Raw genomic sequence first — 18,503 nt, 5'->3', positions numbered from 1 at the left:
AATTTTCTGACTTAGTTCGTCGATTCTTGTTGACGTCAATAGAAATAATTCCTATAATAAACGCTCTTTCAGAATCCTTCTTCAAATAAAAAAAACAATCAACTCACAATCGATTGAAAACATATTAAGCAAGGAAAGAGGAACATCTTAGCATTCAGGTCGTTATCATAGATTGAATTAACACTGTTCAATTGGTCTATGGATCGTGGATCGTTCGTTAGAAAACTCCAAGTAGGTACGGCAAACGATATTCTGCCGACCCTGATCAATATTATGAGCAGTAACCTCATCATTGTTATAATGGAATGTTCATTATGTATTTTCATGAAATTCGGCATAAAAAGCAGATGTCAAATAGAAGATATCGATTGAGTTAGAGAAAAAATGGAAGACTTCTTATTCTATCCATAAAACTTACTGACACTCTCATGGTAGAGCAGAAGAAATCTTAAACGCAAGATCTCAGGCAGAACTGCCTCTGTCCAAGTTATTCTTGATTTTAGTATCGTATTAAAATTCGACATGATTCTATTTTATTGATCCTGAATCAAAATTCAACTTTTTATGCCTCTATGAAAATTTGGTGTCCATTTGGATTATGGGGTGATTCACGCCTCCACTCTAGACAGAGGTGTCTAGATATCGAGACAGATGCAAATTGAGGTTATGAAATACCAGATATACGAATTTATATTTGCGCTTTCACGGCACCATGAAAAGAATCGGCAACCAGAAGTGCTTTACTGAATCCGATTAGAAGATTATAAAACTTGCTTCTTGGAATTTATAACTTCTATGTCAGTTGCAATGGTACGAACTTGCTGCTTGTGGCCATATTATGTATGTGTTTTGATGATGGGATTATTATGAGTAATAGCTGCTCGTTCCTCAATGAATATTAATTCCATGAATCAATCTGTTTCAGGACATCCATTCCTTATACATTCTTAACGACGGAATTACAAGAATGGAATGCCATCTCAAATGGAACATTCCTTATTATGTCGTGATGATTTGTGAGTGAAAATTTGTATTACGAGGTCATATGGGAAGAATTTTAAGTCGACGAATAGGAAACCTTCCAAATGTTCTGAAACATTTAATCAAAAGATCCCCATATAGGGGCATCGTGAACCACTAATAAATCCTAGAAGCGTTGACAATCTTTTCCAGATGAGACACCATTTCCGAATAAATCTAATCTTATAAACGAGTAAAAGTTTACGGTCCGTTCTACACTTCAAGCACTTACCCACTGATTATTCCTTTCGAATTCATTTAGTCAAGAAGTTATGTATTATTCCTTTTACAATAAATATGGAAAGAACATCGAAGTTTTAATCCAGATATCTCTTGAAAATTTTCAGTATCATTGTCTCCATATGTTTATAATGGTATTGAGAGCTTTATGTCCTATTTTCAACATAAGAAAAAAATAAAATTCATGTTTTATCTCTTTTTGAATCATTTTAAACTCCAATTAAATAGTTGAATAGTGGAAACTTTCATTAACTCTCTGTCTATTTTTCTGCGAATAGTTGCTGTCATTCTATTCAATTTCCAGAAAAAAATCTATAAAAAAATATATTTCCACTTGATTGATTTTCCTCAATTTTTTGTATGTTGTACATTTTGTCAAACGTCGATGACCACAAAAAAATTTTTTTGACTAGAGATACAGGGGTTTCGAAGATGAAAAATGCAACATAATCATAACTCATAATTTTCAACAATTTTTAGAAGTGACCAAACGCCTTTGTACTGTGGGAAATTGGTCAACTTTTATCTATTGTAACTTTTTTATTTGGTATTCCTTAACAGGAAAAACAAAGAAAAAAATTTCGATTCGATAAATTTCAAATCAACCAATGTGAGTTCTCTGATGAGATTCTATTTAACCTTTAACCCGAATAAACTCCCCTTACCGAAATTATTTGATTATTATTTTTATACAGGGTGGTTCGAAAATAGGGATACGTTAACTTCTTTTGAAATATGGGTCCTTTGAAGAATCCAGATATTATAAGGCAGTGGCAAATATGAATTACTGCTAGTCACTTTAACGGAAATTCAATCAAGAAATACCTATAATATATACAGGGTAACCCAAAACTAGTGAATCAAACGTCACACCACGATAGAGTAGACCAAATATTATCGAATGACACCAAAATTAGTTCAATGAAAATGTACCGTTTCCAAAATAATCAGAATTATATTAAAATACCTAAAGTTGCCGATTTTCGAACTATTTTTCTTAATCACAGGGCCAGTTTGTGAAAAAGGATATCGATTTTAAATTATATTGAACCAAGATTATTGTTTTATCTCCCCTAATTGAAATTATTTTAAGTATTTAATCGATAATATAACTAAATGTAAATTAAAACAATTGTTTTTTCTACATGATTTTTATTACTCAGAATAAACCCCCTCTATTGGGGGTAATAATATGGGAGAAAAACGCTATCCTTAATCACAAATTGGCCTTGTGATTGTAAAAATTGTTCGAGAATCGGCAATTTTAGGTTAGGTTTGTTCAGAAACGGTACATTTTCGCTCAACTAATGTTGGTGTCATTCGATAGTATTTGATCTACTCTATCGTGGTGTGACGTTTGATTCGCTAGTTTTGGGACACCCTGTAGATAGTGAAATAAAAATTTTGGACTTTTTATGTAAAACGAACTCAAAAATATAAACTGCGGTGAAAAGAAACAAACCTTTGAAGAGGCACAATTTATTGGTAGATACTTATTTTCTAATCTCTCAAAACATATAAGGATTCCCAGTGCTCTTTTGATGGTGTATGTATTATTGCCAACTGTCAACAAATGTCATTAAAAACTACAGGCCTGGCTTCTTAAAACGAAACAGACGAGACAACCACCTTAATTGTTGAAGAAAGTAATTACCAATAATAATTATTTCGTTGTCTAATGTTGACAATTAATGGTTACCACAGAATGAATTAGTCAAATAATTGATGATTTCACATAGCATGGTTAGTGGAATGACTGGTACTGTACGAAATTCAAAATTGAATATCTCGAAAACAAATGCATTGAATGAGAAAATAATTAATACGCTGAATTCAGGATAAAAAGACCTTTCAAATGAGGTATCACTCACCCTATCTTTCCTATTCAAAATTTAAGGGTTGATGTTCTAACACTAAGGGTTGAAGCGATATAGTTGTGAATTTGACATTAAAAGTTGTCCCCCTCGAAACAAAAATCGACGAGTCTGAGCGTTTTTCCGAAATAAATTTATTCCGCCAGTTTTCTCGTCTGTTTCGTTTTGAAAAGCCCACCCAGTATAAATCCACATATAACATTAACCATAGTTATTGCTCTCTTTACACCTCAAAAATTCTTCTCTTCTATCTCAGATGAAGTCAATTAATATCAATAAGATCCCCAAACCTTCGAAAACCTTCTCAGTTTGAAATTACAAGCGATTAATATTAGTTATTCTCTACTAAAGACAATGACGAAAGGACCCTACTAAGAAACTACAAGCGATGATGACTCATTATATGCTGTGCGATCTACAGAGCTAACCAAACAGATAGACATACAAATTACGAAAAAAACATTTCTCTTCTTCTGTGTTTAGGTTAAAATATTCCTCAATTTCAATCAATGCATTTCTCCTTCAAAGCGACAACGTTCATTATACTTTGCCCCGAAGATAAACACGGAATTGAATGTATGTAGGTTCTTGCAAGTGTAGGTATGACTATTGAAAATTTCCTTTTTGGTAATCACTTAACCGAGCATAAATACAAGATGAAATGGCTTCAGCGGTATATTAAGCGATATATAGAGTTGTTTACATCCAGGTACAAATTGGAATTACAGACATTCACACCTTTTTATCGGCTCTTATTTTACCGTCGATAAGAGGTAACTCCAAAGGTCACTTGTTACATTATCGATTATAAACTATTTTTCAAAATTAAGTCAGAAGCTATTGCAAGAAAATCCTCGTTGTCATTTGAAATTTTCCTCTTATTCTGAAAGGAACTGCCTCATCTGAGATCGTAATAATTCAGTTCCAGTAGAATCTGCATTGAGAATCTTGTCAATCGTATCGGAAGCAATCCCATTCAAAAAGACGTTTTGCTTTGAGGGAGATCAATTAGATAAGAATCCGCCTGCATTTGAACGTCAGCCAATCGGAAAAGTCAGGTGTAGGTGGTGTTTTATAAACAACGAGATTTTCCACTATATCAACCCATTTCCCAGCAAATTTAATTAGTTTCTGATTGTACTCCGTACGTTAGTCCAAGCTTCTCTCCTCCATTGATGAGCTGGTATTTTTCTTGATGATTATTTAAAAAAAATTTCATTTGTCTTTTTAAACTAGAGTCTCACGTCGGTGAATGACAATTTTAGTCGCTGTTCTGTGTGTTGAAATTGATTTTGTTTCACGGTTTTTCCAATTATTTGCAGGGCTCGAAAGTTAGTGCTCAGAAAGTTCCAACAACTGAAGTCTCAGGATGATTTCTTGCCATCAACGACTAGGCCACTCTAGAGGGTAGTCGAAACAAGAAGCGACCGAGGTGAGAGGGTTGATAAAGCCCTTAACCTCGATCTTACTCAACGTTCGTGCTCTCTACTATGCAAATAGTACAACATCGCCTTCGAGCCTTCATAGCGGTAAGTGAAAAATTTGTCATTACTCCATAGGAAAACATTTTTAAGCGATATATGCGGGAAACTCAAATTCATATCATCGGACTAACAGCAATGTCTTCAGACTTCAGCAAATTTTATGCCTTTGTATCGAATAGAGAAAAACTCAGTTCGATATTGAATTTCGGAATATACCGGATGTTTCAAAATAGCATGATGATCCTTAGAGTTTGACTGTTTAAGGGCCAGTTGCAGGAAATTCCATTATGATTTTATGCCCCATCAAAATTTAAAACTGTCATTTTCAAAAAGAAAAATGAAGAATTAATATTTTAATGGAGTGTTAAATTTTGACGGATTTTCCTGCATCTAGAAGTCAGAGATACTAATAAGAAAAGTTCATCAAATCAACTTATATGTTCTAAAACGATCAACTCCAAAGCTACAAAGTGTTGAAGTTATGAAAAGAAAATGAGCATGAGGGTCACTGCTCGAAGTAGAAATTTTATATTCATTCGGAAAACGGTTTTCATATTGATCTTTAATATAATCTTTCGGATTAAAAAGTCTGAAACAATGTGAATTAAAATAATGAAATATAAATAGGTAGATACTTACACATTTAGTGGTACTTCGATCATTCATCAAAAAGACTTTTTGTTTTTTACGAATAAATACGACAGAAAAATGTAAGAAGATCAAACGAGTTGAAAACATTGTCTTCTTGGCATGATTAATCGATATTGCCTTCATTTCTTCAATTATTGTCAATTCATATGACAAAATGCCTTCAAACGAGGAAAAAACAAGTTTAGAAACAAATACCACATTGTTTTTCATTCCAACATCTGCAGCCTATTGCAAAAAATGTTTTCTTGAAGCAAGAATCCGATAAAGTAACTTAAAGTATCCCAATTCTCCCAAAAGTACAGGGTGGGCAAAATTCGTTGTCTACTGAGAGTATCTCGAGAACTATAGCAGCTAGAAGAAAACGGATGACACATTTCCGAGCTCATTTTCGGAGAAACAAAGAATGGCGAAAACCACAGCCTCCTACGATACTTCGTTTTTCAGATTTACAATTTCGTAAAGTTGTCATTTGAAGTTACAAACCTGAAACTTAAACCTTCTACAGGCACATTTCGAGTAGAATCCACTAATGAGCCCAAAATATTTGTCCATTTCGAATCATTAAGTGAACTTTCATTTTTTTAAATGCAAACTCTTATTGAATTTTTTATTTTTGAATTGGCAAAAAATCTTTTGTCAGTAGATTCTACGTAGGAAAGTCCCTAAGAAGGTTCAAGTTTCAGATCTGTAACTTCAAGGACAAAAAAGATATGAGAACTTTTCGGAATCGTCAAAATCTCAATTTTTGTTTATAACTCGAAATCTAATAACGATAGGCCGACTCTGTTTTTAGATTTGAATTAGATAAGAAAATAAATCATCCGTTCTCTTCTAGCTGCTATAGTTCCCGAGATCCCCTCAGTAGACAAAAAATTTTGCACACCTTGTACACAACAAATGTTCCAGATAACTCAAGAAAAGCCACACATAAAGAGTAATTTATACGTGAGAGTCGTGGAAATTGTTGAGCAGTGTATAATACCGATGTACCTATTGTTAAATACTCGAAAGATATAAAAACCTAACACCTCAAGCGCCAAGAAGACAATTAACTGTCCGAGATAACTGCAGTGATAAACTTAACCAATAAATAATGCAAGATTCAATCAGATACAGACCGGTTCTCAAACTTTGATTGAACGCATATTATGCTCCGAAATTAAATGCCACAAAACCGAAAGCTCGAATTATACTTGAGGGCAGAACGATGACTGGTGGCTTCCAATAGCTATTTTACACCGACTCAAAACGAAAAGTTTAATAGGACTAAATCAAATCCCAAATATTCACTGTATCCCGTATATGTTCCCAGTTAATTATTCTGTGATTTATTTTATGAACTCCTCAAGTTTTTGTGAGTTAAGTGAATGGAGAATATATGTATATAGGTATCTATAAAAAAAAACAAGATTTCTATGTAGCTCGAAAACAAAATTGATATTAACATTTCTAGGGCATTCGTTAACGTCGCAAAATTGGACCAAATATGGTGAAAACGAATCAGAAATATCACACGCCGTTGAAACAAATTAGTTGACAACTGGTCTAACTTTTACAAAATCCAGTGTATATATGAATCAATTCACGTTGTCAACCTAGACACAAATCGTTCGCAATTCTTCATCCTGTTTGATTTATTTTTTATGGAAATCAGTGAAAGCTTAAAATTAGCGAAATTGTTATATAACTTTATGTCACATGATTTAATTTAGAAGAGCAAAGAGAAACGGTGTTAATTGGCAGATAAAATGGCAAATTGAAAGCGTTTGTTTCACTATATTCGGATTGAATGAATTTGAAAATACCGTAGATGATTGTGAATTACTACGTCATGAAAGATAAAAAGAAAATCATGCAAGCGAAAAAATTGTTACCTTTGAGAAAAACAATTTCCATGGTTATGAATTGATATCTAGTTAGCCTAGACCAGTTCCATGCATAAAATTTTTTTGCGTTATCATAGCAACGAACAATAACTCATTGTAAGTGTCAGTGTGAAGTTTGAGGTCAAAAAAGTAAACCAGAGTTACGCAATAAATTAAAAGAAAGAAGATGTCCACCGAAATTGTGAAAATCGAAAAATTGGATTATAGAGCCATCATCAAGTACCTGTATTTAAAAGGTAAGAGGTAAGCAGATATGCTTGATACCCTTGGTGATCAATGCTCTTCGTATGCGACCGTGAAAAATTGGACAGCAAGCTTCAAAAGAGGTAAATTTTCCATTGAAGATGATGACCGATCGAGAAAGCCAGTTTCTGTTTCAAATATCGATGCAGTTCATGACATGATTTTATCAGACCGTCGAATTGGGCTAAAACAGATATCTGAAGCACTGAATATTTCATACGAACGCGTTCATCATAGAGTTCACGTCAATTTGGACATGAGAAAAATTGCTGCAAAATGGATCCCCTAATGTTTGAATGTTCACCAAAAGCGTGCAAGGGTAGAAGCATCGCGTTCGATCTGTGCTCTATTCGAAAACGATGTAGACTTCTTAAACCGAATTGTTACTATGGATGAGACTTGGGTACATTTCTACGATACAGAAACAAAGCAACAATCGATAGAATGGCGACACTCTGGTTCTCCAAGACCTAAGAAGTTTCGTGCCCAAAAATCTGCTGGAAAAGTTCTTGCTTCAGTTTTTTGGGATTGCCATGGAGTAATCATGATTGATTTTTTGGATAAGGGTAGAACAGTAACCGGAGATTACTATTCGACATTACTAACCACTCTACGGGAAAAAATTAAAGAGGATTTTTTTTTCAATATATCCTCGTAAAACCTTGTTTCCTTTTCGATACCGCAAACGTTTTTTGGAATATTAGGACATAATTCTTCAAGCCTCATAATATGAGTATTCGAATCTGGTCCCTGAAGATCGTGATCAACTCGATTACAAGTGTAGTGTTCCGCCTGTAATAAGTACAGAGGAACGGTTCTCTTTCGGTGAAATGCCTTCTAGACTCCTACAGCAATTAAGGAGTGTAAAACATCGTAACAGAAGAAAAATAAGAGGCAAGTACAAAGAGGAGCGGCCCCATTGACTTTATTATAAATAGCTGATAGTGTCACGAGATAAACTACTCAACTTAATTATCGGGGATGTGTTGCAACAGATTAATATGTTAGAATCAGAGACAGGCCTTAAATAAGGCGTTAATCTGCCCGATTGCCATCTTTTAGCGCCGTATTTCATGCCTTCCCATTTTTTTTTTAATTTATTTGCGGACTCGACGTCAGCCTTTGATAATTGTTGGTCCAAAATGGGCATTCAAATGGGGATACATTTTTTTTTCCTTTGATTGATGGATTACTGATTTTGTTTTATTGTATATGCAAAGATGTGAAAGGGTTTCAAAGCCATTCCGACGTATCTAGGAATTATTAACGTAAAAAGATACTAAATCTTCCATCATACAGGTTAGTATCTACTGAATCTCTCACACTAAAGTTTTTTCGAATTTCTTTTCATTGAAAATTTTCGCAGTGTAATAGGGAATACTCCTTCTGACAAAAATGATGTATTTTTTATGAAATATCTTTGAAACGTCAGATTTTGAAATCACCATTTCAACCGTTTCCCAAAAAAAATTATTTTAAGTACCTAAAAATGAAAAATAAAAATGGGTATTTAAAATTTAAAGCGTCTTGTGACAATTGCACAAGCTGGCATCGTCGATTGAAATATGCGTTGATAATAAAGGACAAAAAATACATTATCTTGATGAGATACAAAGATGGCCGTCTATGAAGTCTGCGACGAACGAGGAAAATCGTAAAATTTTATGGGATTTTTATGGCCGGTTGCTGTTGAGGCTCGTCAATAAGTAGGTGCTTTATGATGGCTGTAAATAAACAGCTGTTATTTTAGAAACAACCTGTTCTTTTTATTTTCTAGTAGGCACTGTTGCCAAATCGTAATCTTGAAACAAAGCGATTTAAATTTTAAAACCCCATATTTGCAGATTGATTTTGAATAGTTTTTCCGTGGTGAATTTGAAAAACTCACGAATGAAACTCATAATTATTCAGTTTAAACTTCCATATGCAGTGATAACACAAATTGAGGAGAATTCCCCATTCTGTTTGTTTCTAATCAATTCATTTTCTTGGGTTGAATATTTCAAAAATAAAGGGGGGTACTAAAAATTCAATGGTTCATTTTGGTGCTTCGAGAGGCGGGAGCATTTTCAGAATTCGTGATGTGAATAATTACAAACAGAAAACAAGATTCTGTTTCTCAACAACGAAATACATCGAATCTTTTTGTAACATGATGAAACAGATGCCGTCAGATTTAATCGCCGATAGTCCATGAGAATGGTGGACCTGGCATTCCTGAGAAAAAATTTAGGATACCTCAACACTGTGTAAACTAGGCACCAGAACCACAAGTCTCACCAAGTTAACAGTGTTATAATGATGTCAAGATGGACTGATAACATTCATTCACAGATTGAGTACTGACCACCTATATTCTAATGTCTTGTATAGGCGATTAAAAGGGTGGAAAAGGTACACTAATTTGGGTTTTTTTACATAACAGGCCCACCCGATAGCCGTAATTTTTTTTGCTATGCGGCAATATTTAGGTACCATTATTACAAACTGCTTTAACCTCGTCAAAAAGTGGCGAAGATGCAGTATGAAGTTTAGTGTACTGTAGTCGATACAGTGACTATAATTGAAAATAAACCAAAAAATATTTGCATCCTTTCAAGCTGAAGGGTTTCTCTACGAACGCCTACGCTAAATTCATGTAATGATAACTTCTCATAGAAAGTTATGGTAACTATAAAACGCCTCGATTATTAAGCAGTGGACTCACAGCGATTTATCAGCGTTCTTCCTCCGTGAAAAACCACAACAAGATATTATTTAACATCTCAATCTTCGAATAATGGCGGACAGATCCGTTCTTTAATCGACCATAAAATCATTTAACGAGTGTTTCACGTCCATTGCACCATTGAGTTGCCGTTTCATTCTGAAATTTAGTGGACGTACAGTCCCGTTGAGGCAAATAGATAAAACGTAAGACCATTAATGAGTTAGGAAGTGTGGTTGGGACTCGGTAAAAGTTGTATTCTAGAAAATTATGTCCTTGGACGATTGTGAAGTTGAAGTAAACCATTGATGAGATTTTTATTTCAATTTTTTTTTCATCATTGAGAGAGCAAATCATAATTTTTAACATCAAAGAATAATTATAGCATGTGTATGAGATATACATAGTTTCAGCAGAGGTTATAGCGTAACGTAATTTTGCGTATGATAAAAGAACTAAGGGAAAAACCCCAGTAAAAAAACCCCTTTCTCCCCATGAGTGTAGTGGATTGAGAGAAATGAAACTGTTCACAAATTAAGCTGAAATATTTTATATTGAAGGGCATCTTGCACTGCGAAAATGGATCCTTTACACAAAGAACAAATTTTCAGGGAGTCTTCTCCAAGTTACCAGAAAAAATTTTCTGAAATAGAAAAAAAACGAAAACAGAAATATTATGATAAAATGAAATTAAGTTCTCTAGACTGACCTAAAATTCACAACCCAATCCAAAAAAGATTCGGAAACTACATGGCCCTAAAACCATCCCGAAATTCATAAATGGAACCAGATGATTTATGGGTTCTTCTGGCATTCACAACTAGGGCTCTCCACTGAATTCCATCGGAAAAGCATGCTATTGTCCGTGACCTCTGTTCTTATACGATTCTGAATACACCATATTTTCATCAAAACCATCAGGAACTATTCGATTGATCACTAATTCTTGGTTGAAAATAGAAAATAGTGCACGTATTCCATTCAGACTGTCAAATGTCCTTGTTCCATACATTCGAAATAATGAAAGAATTGGAACTCAAGGGTTTTTTTCTATTGTTGACCTAATACGTTTGTGAAATCGACAACTATCAATACTAATAAATCGTGAAACATGTTCTAACATTTATTATTAACTTTTGGCTCAGAATCTCAAAAAGTTCAAAATTTTATACGTAAGATAGATTTTTGTATCTTGAAGTCACTTGCACGAATGTCCGTTAAAATTGAATGCTCCATTAGAATTTTAATCCATCATTATCCCCTTCAAAAATTACAGTTTTAAATTTTAATGCGGCATTAAATCTTATTGGACGTTCTTGCTACTGAGCCCATAAGTGTCAATCCATCTAGGCATTGATAAGAATTGATAAGATTGAGGAATATGCACTCAATTTTTTTCCCTGTTTTGAATTTTTGTTATATTTAGATCATGAGTATTGTAGATAAATACTCTCAAAATTCAAAATATATTACAGGGATAAATATAAGTTAGAGATTAAATTTATGCAATTTTACTTCTTCAGGTACTTGGCTTGGCCTTTGTATTGCACCCGGTTCAGTGTCAGATACATTACGATAATCATACAGCTGAATCTCGCAACGGAAGACGTGTTGGGAGGTCAATCAGAAGTAGACACAACAATTTGAACAACGACGAGGACTGGTAAGTAATTCTTCATTCTGATAAAATAACTGATGAGTAATTTAATCGGACTGTTCGACCAAAAATCTGATAAGCAAACTTTTTTTGATGGCTATAAATATCGCGACAATGAGGCATCAGCAGATGAAATAATATGAATTCATGAAGCTTTCTATGCCATGTATGCGAACATTTCAGATGTTATATGAGGTCATCATCAACTCTCTTTTGTCGCCGACCAATCCCATTTTGTCGTTGTAACCTCCTGGGTACCCTCACCAAAAACAGTCCCTTCCTCGTCGCCACATGGTTTTATTTTCTAACGCCGTTTATTCTTGTAATGGGAGAAAATAGCAAACACACCTAGGTAAACGCTAGTCGGAGACAAATTTCGGGGTTATTTGAGGTTTAGAGTTTTCATTAGTCTAATTGAAATGATAAATAAAGAATACAGTATCATTACTCTTCCAGCCTCTACTTCTCATTTAAAAAACTCATTATAATAATATACGATGGTATCGTGTCATATCTAATATTAATTCTATCATTTCAGGTTTGACTCCTTGTACAAGCAGAATATACCACTCATCAGCCCAGGAAAACTGCTTACCCCCCGAGAAAACCAGCAGTTGATACGACAAGAAACCAGAAACCGCACAACAGTCGACTGCTGTCCGTCAGTGTTAGAAATGATAGAACCGGAAGGAGGCAAAAACCAAGATGACCAATACGTAGAACTCTATAGGGATGGCGACCACAGGCAGAGGTTCTACGAGCTGTCCTGTCACAAGGACATCAAGAACAAACCCTGCCGATTCATGGACAAAAAAATCCACGAACATTCGCGGTGTGTACAGAAGTATAGTTATACTTACGCCTTGGTGAAAGACACAGGTAGACATCACCATCACCAAAAAATCTCGAATAAAAATTTTCCCACCTTTCCCGCCAAAGGGCCAGAAGAAGTGAGGTGGACATTAGACTATATACGAGTGCGAAGTGGGTGTAGTTGCGTGGTGACTTCGAACAAACAAAAGCGTAAACAAAAACACAAACGAATAAAACATGACGAAGAAACGTGAAGTTGCGGAACCAAAGCAAGTTTTTAAAACTCCCCGGACTATTATTTAATTTCCTCAATAATTCTACCAACGCCAGTGGCTTGTGATTAATGCTTCATGTTCATAGATATATCTATAAATAAATATCCTGAAATTAAATTATGTTATTGTTCAAATATTATTATTCTTATTAATATTATCATGACAAAATGAATCAATTGATGTGAGCTAAGTATGTATGTATACCCGCACCATCAAATATGTAACATCTTGGTGTTGTCTCATCTAGCTATTCACCTTTGTTATAATTCAGAATTATCCAGTTCACATTCCAAAATAAATCACAATACTCAGCAAAACAATAAATACACCACTATATATACCCAGAAATTATTCTACCGTAAAGGTTAAATGGATTCAGAATGTTTCTGGGTATAATTTTTTTTTCGAGTTAAAATCTACCTCAAGGTAGAGTGGACACCAAGAGAGCTGAAGACTGACTAACACTTCACATACCTGTTATTGTAAATTTTGTTATTAGATTGAATTTTGATACAGAGTTTACAGTTTCGATTCGGACATTTGTTGATGTAAAAAAAAATAGATTCATTGTATTTTTAATATTCGAATCAATTCATGTCGGTAAATAATCATCACAGTGTATCGATGTTGAGGTTTTGAAAATGAAAACATGAATGTAACGTTTTCGAACATTTTTGTGCAAAAATAAATTTATCAGAATATCGATATGATTCATTTCAATTTTATTGGATTTCCTGGAAAACGCACATATGTTTATGGCCGAATATTTTGGTTTTTCGATTTACCAGCGACAAAAATGGTTCAGTACTTGGAGTCGAAGAGCTAAGTGTAGCTCAGGGTGTATGTACTGGACTACTTCCATTGTTTCTTTCGTTTCTTTTCAATTATTCAGCAAGTACTCATAAGCCATTTTCAAGGATTATCTTGTGTTTTGAATGAAGAACTGAAGAATAGTCACAGTTTGGCTGTGAACTTCGAGGGATACACACAGTACTCCAAGTGCATACCGGACATGTCGGAAATCTCAAACTGGAAACAACAATTCCGAAGAATTGTCTATCCAATTATGTGACTTAGTCATGAACGAGCGTAGGAAAACCCAGAGAAGTCGAAACATCCAATAGCAACTGTAGATCGGTTTCGGAATCGTTGTCCCTCGTCCTTACAATGTAGCGCTAAATATTCCGAACGGAGTTGTTCGACTAATAATGATCTCGAAGAACTCCAATAGAGTTCGTAGCAGGTGCTAGAAATATTTTTGAGTGGTCAGATCAGGACAAAGAGTAAACAAGATGTTTTAGTAAAGCTTTTTATAATAAATATGCACAACAATATATGTTAACAAAATTCTTGGACAAGTTAATGTCTATCTATTTATTTTTATTATGTACATTCGATAGCAGTCTTGGTTTCATTGATTATTCGCCTTTGGGTTATTGCTTCCTATTCTTTGCCTGAATTTCTTCAAAAATTCTTTAGCTAACTTTTCTCCTTGTCTGTGTTCTAAGGCTTTTATCGTAAGTGCGTCTGAAAATGAATGCAATCATCATTAAACTTGAAACCTTCGTTTACCTAATCTCGGAATGAAATGAAAAGTATCAAAATATAATGTCAGCAAGCGAGTTACTGACTAATCTGATAGATCAGTGTGATGAATTCACCCAAGTGCATTTTATGGTAAAGCTTCAGAAGATTTTTTCATACAAATAAGAGTTAACCTTTACTCACCTGAATTAACAGGCCTGGATAGTTGAAGATGAATCTGTGGAAGTGATGAAAGTGGTTCTTCCGTATCGATTATATCTCTGAAATGAATAAATGCTTCTCCTATGTGTTTATTGTTGTAACCTAGCAAGTCCTTGTCTTTAACACTGAATAGAAGCAAGCCGTTGTGCATCAATCTTTGTTCATCAGATAATTTACTGAAACATTCATCTTATAGAGATTCGTTCGTCAAAAATCTCTTTTAGATTACATACACCTCGAAAACTTCGTCAAATAAAGGCACTAGGGTTTTGTTATGGGTTTTAGTCTTTGGTTGCTCCTGATTTCTAAATTTGTCCTCTGGCATTAGGTGAACACGAACAAATGCATCACATAAACCTAAAAATTCAATCAAGTTATTTCAAATAAGAGAACATATACGTATAAGTCGCTATTCAAAATGAAACTTAACATACCGTTGGAATCCATGGCTACCAATATTTTGGCATTCAGTATCTCTATGTACAAAACATTTTCCTGGAACTTCGCTCTAACCGTCAGCACACCATAAGTAGACTCAGTATTACTCTTATATTCCTCATGCAAGTCTAAGTTCACCTGGTGAATGAGATCATTTGTTTCCAATCCATACACTTTCAATAACTGTTCAGCTTGAATCAGACCATCGCATCGTGCACAATCATCGGATGTTTTGAAAGAGCCCAACATCAGATTCAAAGTTTTGTGCAAATTTGCGAAGAATGAAGGAGGTCTTCGGTTCTGAAAACAAAGTATGATAAAGCATTGAAAGAGTTGTAGGTCTCGAATAAACAACAAGTCTCTTCAAATGCAACGTAGCTATTCTGGATCAAATTTGAGGCACATTTTGAACCTTGTGGCAACGTTCATTGACTGAATTGTAGTATTTAGCAATGATGAAAAAGCCACTGGTGTTCATAATGGTTATGTGGTGTAATGAGACCATATTTTTCTGAAAATACTGCTAATGGAATGCTGTGTGATCTTTTCTAAGACCAGAAGCGAGTTCAGGCCCAACGGGTTGGATCTATGGAGCACTTTTTGCAAGTTCATAACTCTTTTTTATTTCTCACGATGTCACAATGCCTTGTTACCCATGAAAATATCACTTTTAATCGCTTCTACCCAGTTGCTTCAGATGTTCGAACGGTTGCACGTTGCACTGCATGAGCTCGATAAAATTTATAACTAGTTGTGAGAACAGCTCTGATGGAGGCACAAATAGTCCTTAAGGTCGCAGTGACATGTCTTATCAAACTATAATTATAACTACTGGAACCGCCACCATCTATAGTACCATGTCAGGTTTCAGCACCCAGATCTTTCCAAAGACGCATGCCTTTTGCATGCCCACATGGAAGCTCTGGTCTTGGAAATGGTTTGGTGTGATATGCATAATTAACACTGAAGTATTCTCGAAAATCAATGTAGACTCGTTTATTATTCATACTCAATGTGTAATCCAGATTAACTCTCTTTGTGATCAGAAGAACAAATTATTTTTCGTTCAAAGGACTCACCTCAAAGCTTGCCTGAATTATTTCCTGCAATATTTTTCCCAATTGCTCCCAAACCATATAGATCGTTCTATCGAAATTTTCTTCATTCAGTTCCCGATGTAGAGTGCTCAGATTGTTATCAACGTACAACATCAATCTATCGACGCTGTTACTGTCTTGATTGAAAAGTTCTGCACCTTCTATCAATAACCTCTTCATCGCCGGAGCCATCTGGAAAAAGTATTTATTATTCGACCAATTCATGTTAGTCATGTTAGCTGTTTTTATTTTTCAGGATGATTGAAGATTGTACGATTGTTTGAATAGGTATTTCTTATAAAAAGAAAAATTCAATTACCACCTAGATTTATTACCTTCAAGATAAGAGTCTCCAGTAGATCAAATATTTCATTCTTCACAGTATCGACCGCATTATCGATAACATTGTCTAAAGTTTGCTGGCATCGCTGAGCCTCAAGAGGACTCTTCAAATCCGACAATTTCTTGATGACCTCCTCCATGCCTAGTTCCGTAGTGAACGGTTTGAGAGCCTGCGATACGTACTCAATATTGTTGATAGACAAACACCATTCGTTCGTCACCTCGAATCGATTTTCATAAACATTTTGTATTTCTCCCATACCATCAACCCTTTTGGACATCCTCTGTGCGTAGAAGACTCCACATCGACAGATATCCTGAAATGAAAAAGTCCATTCGTATCCTGCTTATAAGTTTGCCCTAGGATTTTTCTTACATCGATCATTTTGGCGATAAAAGTATAGCAACCCTCCACATCTGGCCAGTTGAGTTGTTGCCAGAATACCTTCACCTAAAACCGAAAAATAAATTATCTTAGATCAGAACTTGGAAGAGTAATTGGGGTAACTACCCCAATATTTTGTGTGTTGAAACTTAATATTTTTATAAGTTATCGATCTGCAATAAGTCAATAAAAAAATAACATAAAACGAAGGATAGTGAGGTTTGAAACAAATAGGTCAACGGTTAATATTTCTCCTAGGATTACGTCCCCTAAATTTTTATTTGTTTAGAGAAACACCTTAAACAATAATGACACTTACCTGGTAGAAGATCGAGAGTGTATCCACAGCCGAAGAACTATATTTCACAGTAGCATCCACTGGTACTAATTTATCCAACTCAACTGCTTTCTCTATTCTTTGTAATGCTTTATAAACAGCAATCTCCAGCCATTGAGCCACTCCACCATGGAACCATTTATAAAAATTGTTTATATAAAAACTATCACAGTCAACAGGACATATGCCTTGTCCAAAAACGACAAAGCGTTGAATGCCCAGGTAAAGCTCAAATAATTTCGTTCCTTGCTCCAAAGCTTCCTTATGGGATTCCTCGTTCAGTGAATTCCCAGTGAAATTCAGTTTTTTCAGGCTTTTGCAAATATTCATCACTTCATCTTCGGTCAGCTCGCTGACTTTTTGCTGATATAATATATACAGTTCTTTAGCATACGCCACTCCAACTTTTCTGTGATAGAATTATACTATATATTAGTTTACGGCCATACCACCCTGACAATGCCAGTTCATAGATGTTAACTGACAGAGGTTTATATCTGACGCTCGTTAAAAAAAATCTCAAAACGTGTTCAAATATTTGAAACCTTGGCAACGAAGGTACTGAAACACTTGCTCAAGTTCAAAATGTGGATTTAGAAAAGAGCCTGAAGATCATGTGAGTGTATTGAGAAGTATCAGAAAGCATGCTGACAGGGATCAATTCATACTTACTCGTAAAATGACTTATCGAAGAATTCGATTGCTTTTTGTAAATCGCATCTGACCAAATTGAAGACCTTGTTGATCAACTGAAGTTTTGCTGTATCGGTAGACTCAGAATTTTTATTATTATCCACAACGTAGTCGTACCAATTTGAGGCGCTCACTTTGATCGCTGTTAGCAGAACCTCCTTGAGCGTCAACTCATTCGTTTCCTCAATATCTGGAATCCACGGATACAACGTACTGGGAAACAGATTGAAGTCACTTGGTATCTCCAACATCATAATTTTGGATAATATGGTCAATACTTCGTTTACGCTCTTCACCAAATTCTTGTCGGCCTGTTTTCTCTTAATTTTTCTGATGACACTGAAGCAATAGGGTAGTAACTTCCTGGTTGAATTCCAAAACAACTTGATATCTTCATCGCTTAGTGCGTTATGGCTTTGCAGTGGTTTCAACAATTTATCCAATAGGTTAGAGTACAAGACGAAACTCAAAGCATGATTTTGGTGAATCTTTATATAAACAGCCCATTGACAAATGGCAGCTTCTGTTTGGGTAAGACCGGACTGTATAATGTGTTGGGTTATTATTGCTTCACCTTGCTGACTGAATGAACCACACCACCAGTGAGGTGCCACC

At 35.0% G+C, this 18,503-nt stretch overlaps 2 protein-coding genes across 10 annotated transcripts in view; one reads left to right on the top strand and one right to left on the bottom strand.

Moving 5' to 3' along the window:
* The window catches only part of LOC123315062, a 137,352-nt gene extending 123,797 nt beyond the window's left edge, over positions 1–13,555 (top strand). For all 3 annotated transcript variants that reach the window (XM_044900618.1, XM_044900617.1, XM_044900619.1), the window contains 3 exons: positions 4,457–4,663; positions 11,629–11,768; positions 12,301–13,555. In XM_044900618.1, coding sequence (XP_044756553.1) covers positions 4,625–4,663; positions 11,629–11,768; positions 12,301–12,829 — 708 coding nt within the window. In that variant the 5' untranslated portion in view covers positions 4,457–4,624 and the 3' untranslated portion in view covers positions 12,830–13,555. The remainder of the gene's footprint in view (positions 1–4,456; positions 4,664–11,628; positions 11,769–12,300) is intronic.
* A 590-nt stretch (positions 13,556–14,145) lies between these two features.
* LOC123314686 (protein unc-13 homolog 4B) overlaps positions 14,146–18,503 on the bottom strand; it is a 36,055-nt gene continuing 31,697 nt past the window's right edge. For all 7 annotated transcript variants that reach the window (XM_044899983.1, XM_044899984.1, XM_044899989.1 and 4 more), the window contains 9 exons: positions 17,868–18,502; positions 17,178–17,604; positions 16,850–16,924; positions 16,467–16,790; positions 16,114–16,323; positions 15,031–15,334; positions 14,830–14,953; positions 14,579–14,772; positions 14,146–14,377 (listed from right to left, as the gene is read on the bottom strand). In XM_044899983.1, the coding sequence (XP_044755918.1) occupies positions 14,262–14,377; positions 14,579–14,772; positions 14,830–14,953; positions 15,031–15,334; positions 16,114–16,323; positions 16,467–16,790; positions 16,850–16,924; positions 17,178–17,604; positions 17,868–18,502 (2,409 nt within the window). In that variant the 3' untranslated portion in view covers positions 14,146–14,261. The remainder of the gene's footprint in view (positions 14,378–14,578; positions 14,773–14,829; positions 14,954–15,030; positions 15,335–16,113; positions 16,324–16,466; positions 16,791–16,849; positions 16,925–17,177; positions 17,605–17,867; position 18,503) is intronic.

Source organism: Coccinella septempunctata, chromosome 6 (genome assembly GCF_907165205.1).
Source record: "Coccinella septempunctata chromosome 6, icCocSept1.1, whole genome shotgun sequence".
Classification (NCBI taxonomy): Eukaryota; Metazoa; Arthropoda; class Insecta; order Coleoptera; family Coccinellidae; genus Coccinella; species Coccinella septempunctata.
This window is presented reverse-complemented; position numbering and strand designations above follow the sequence as displayed.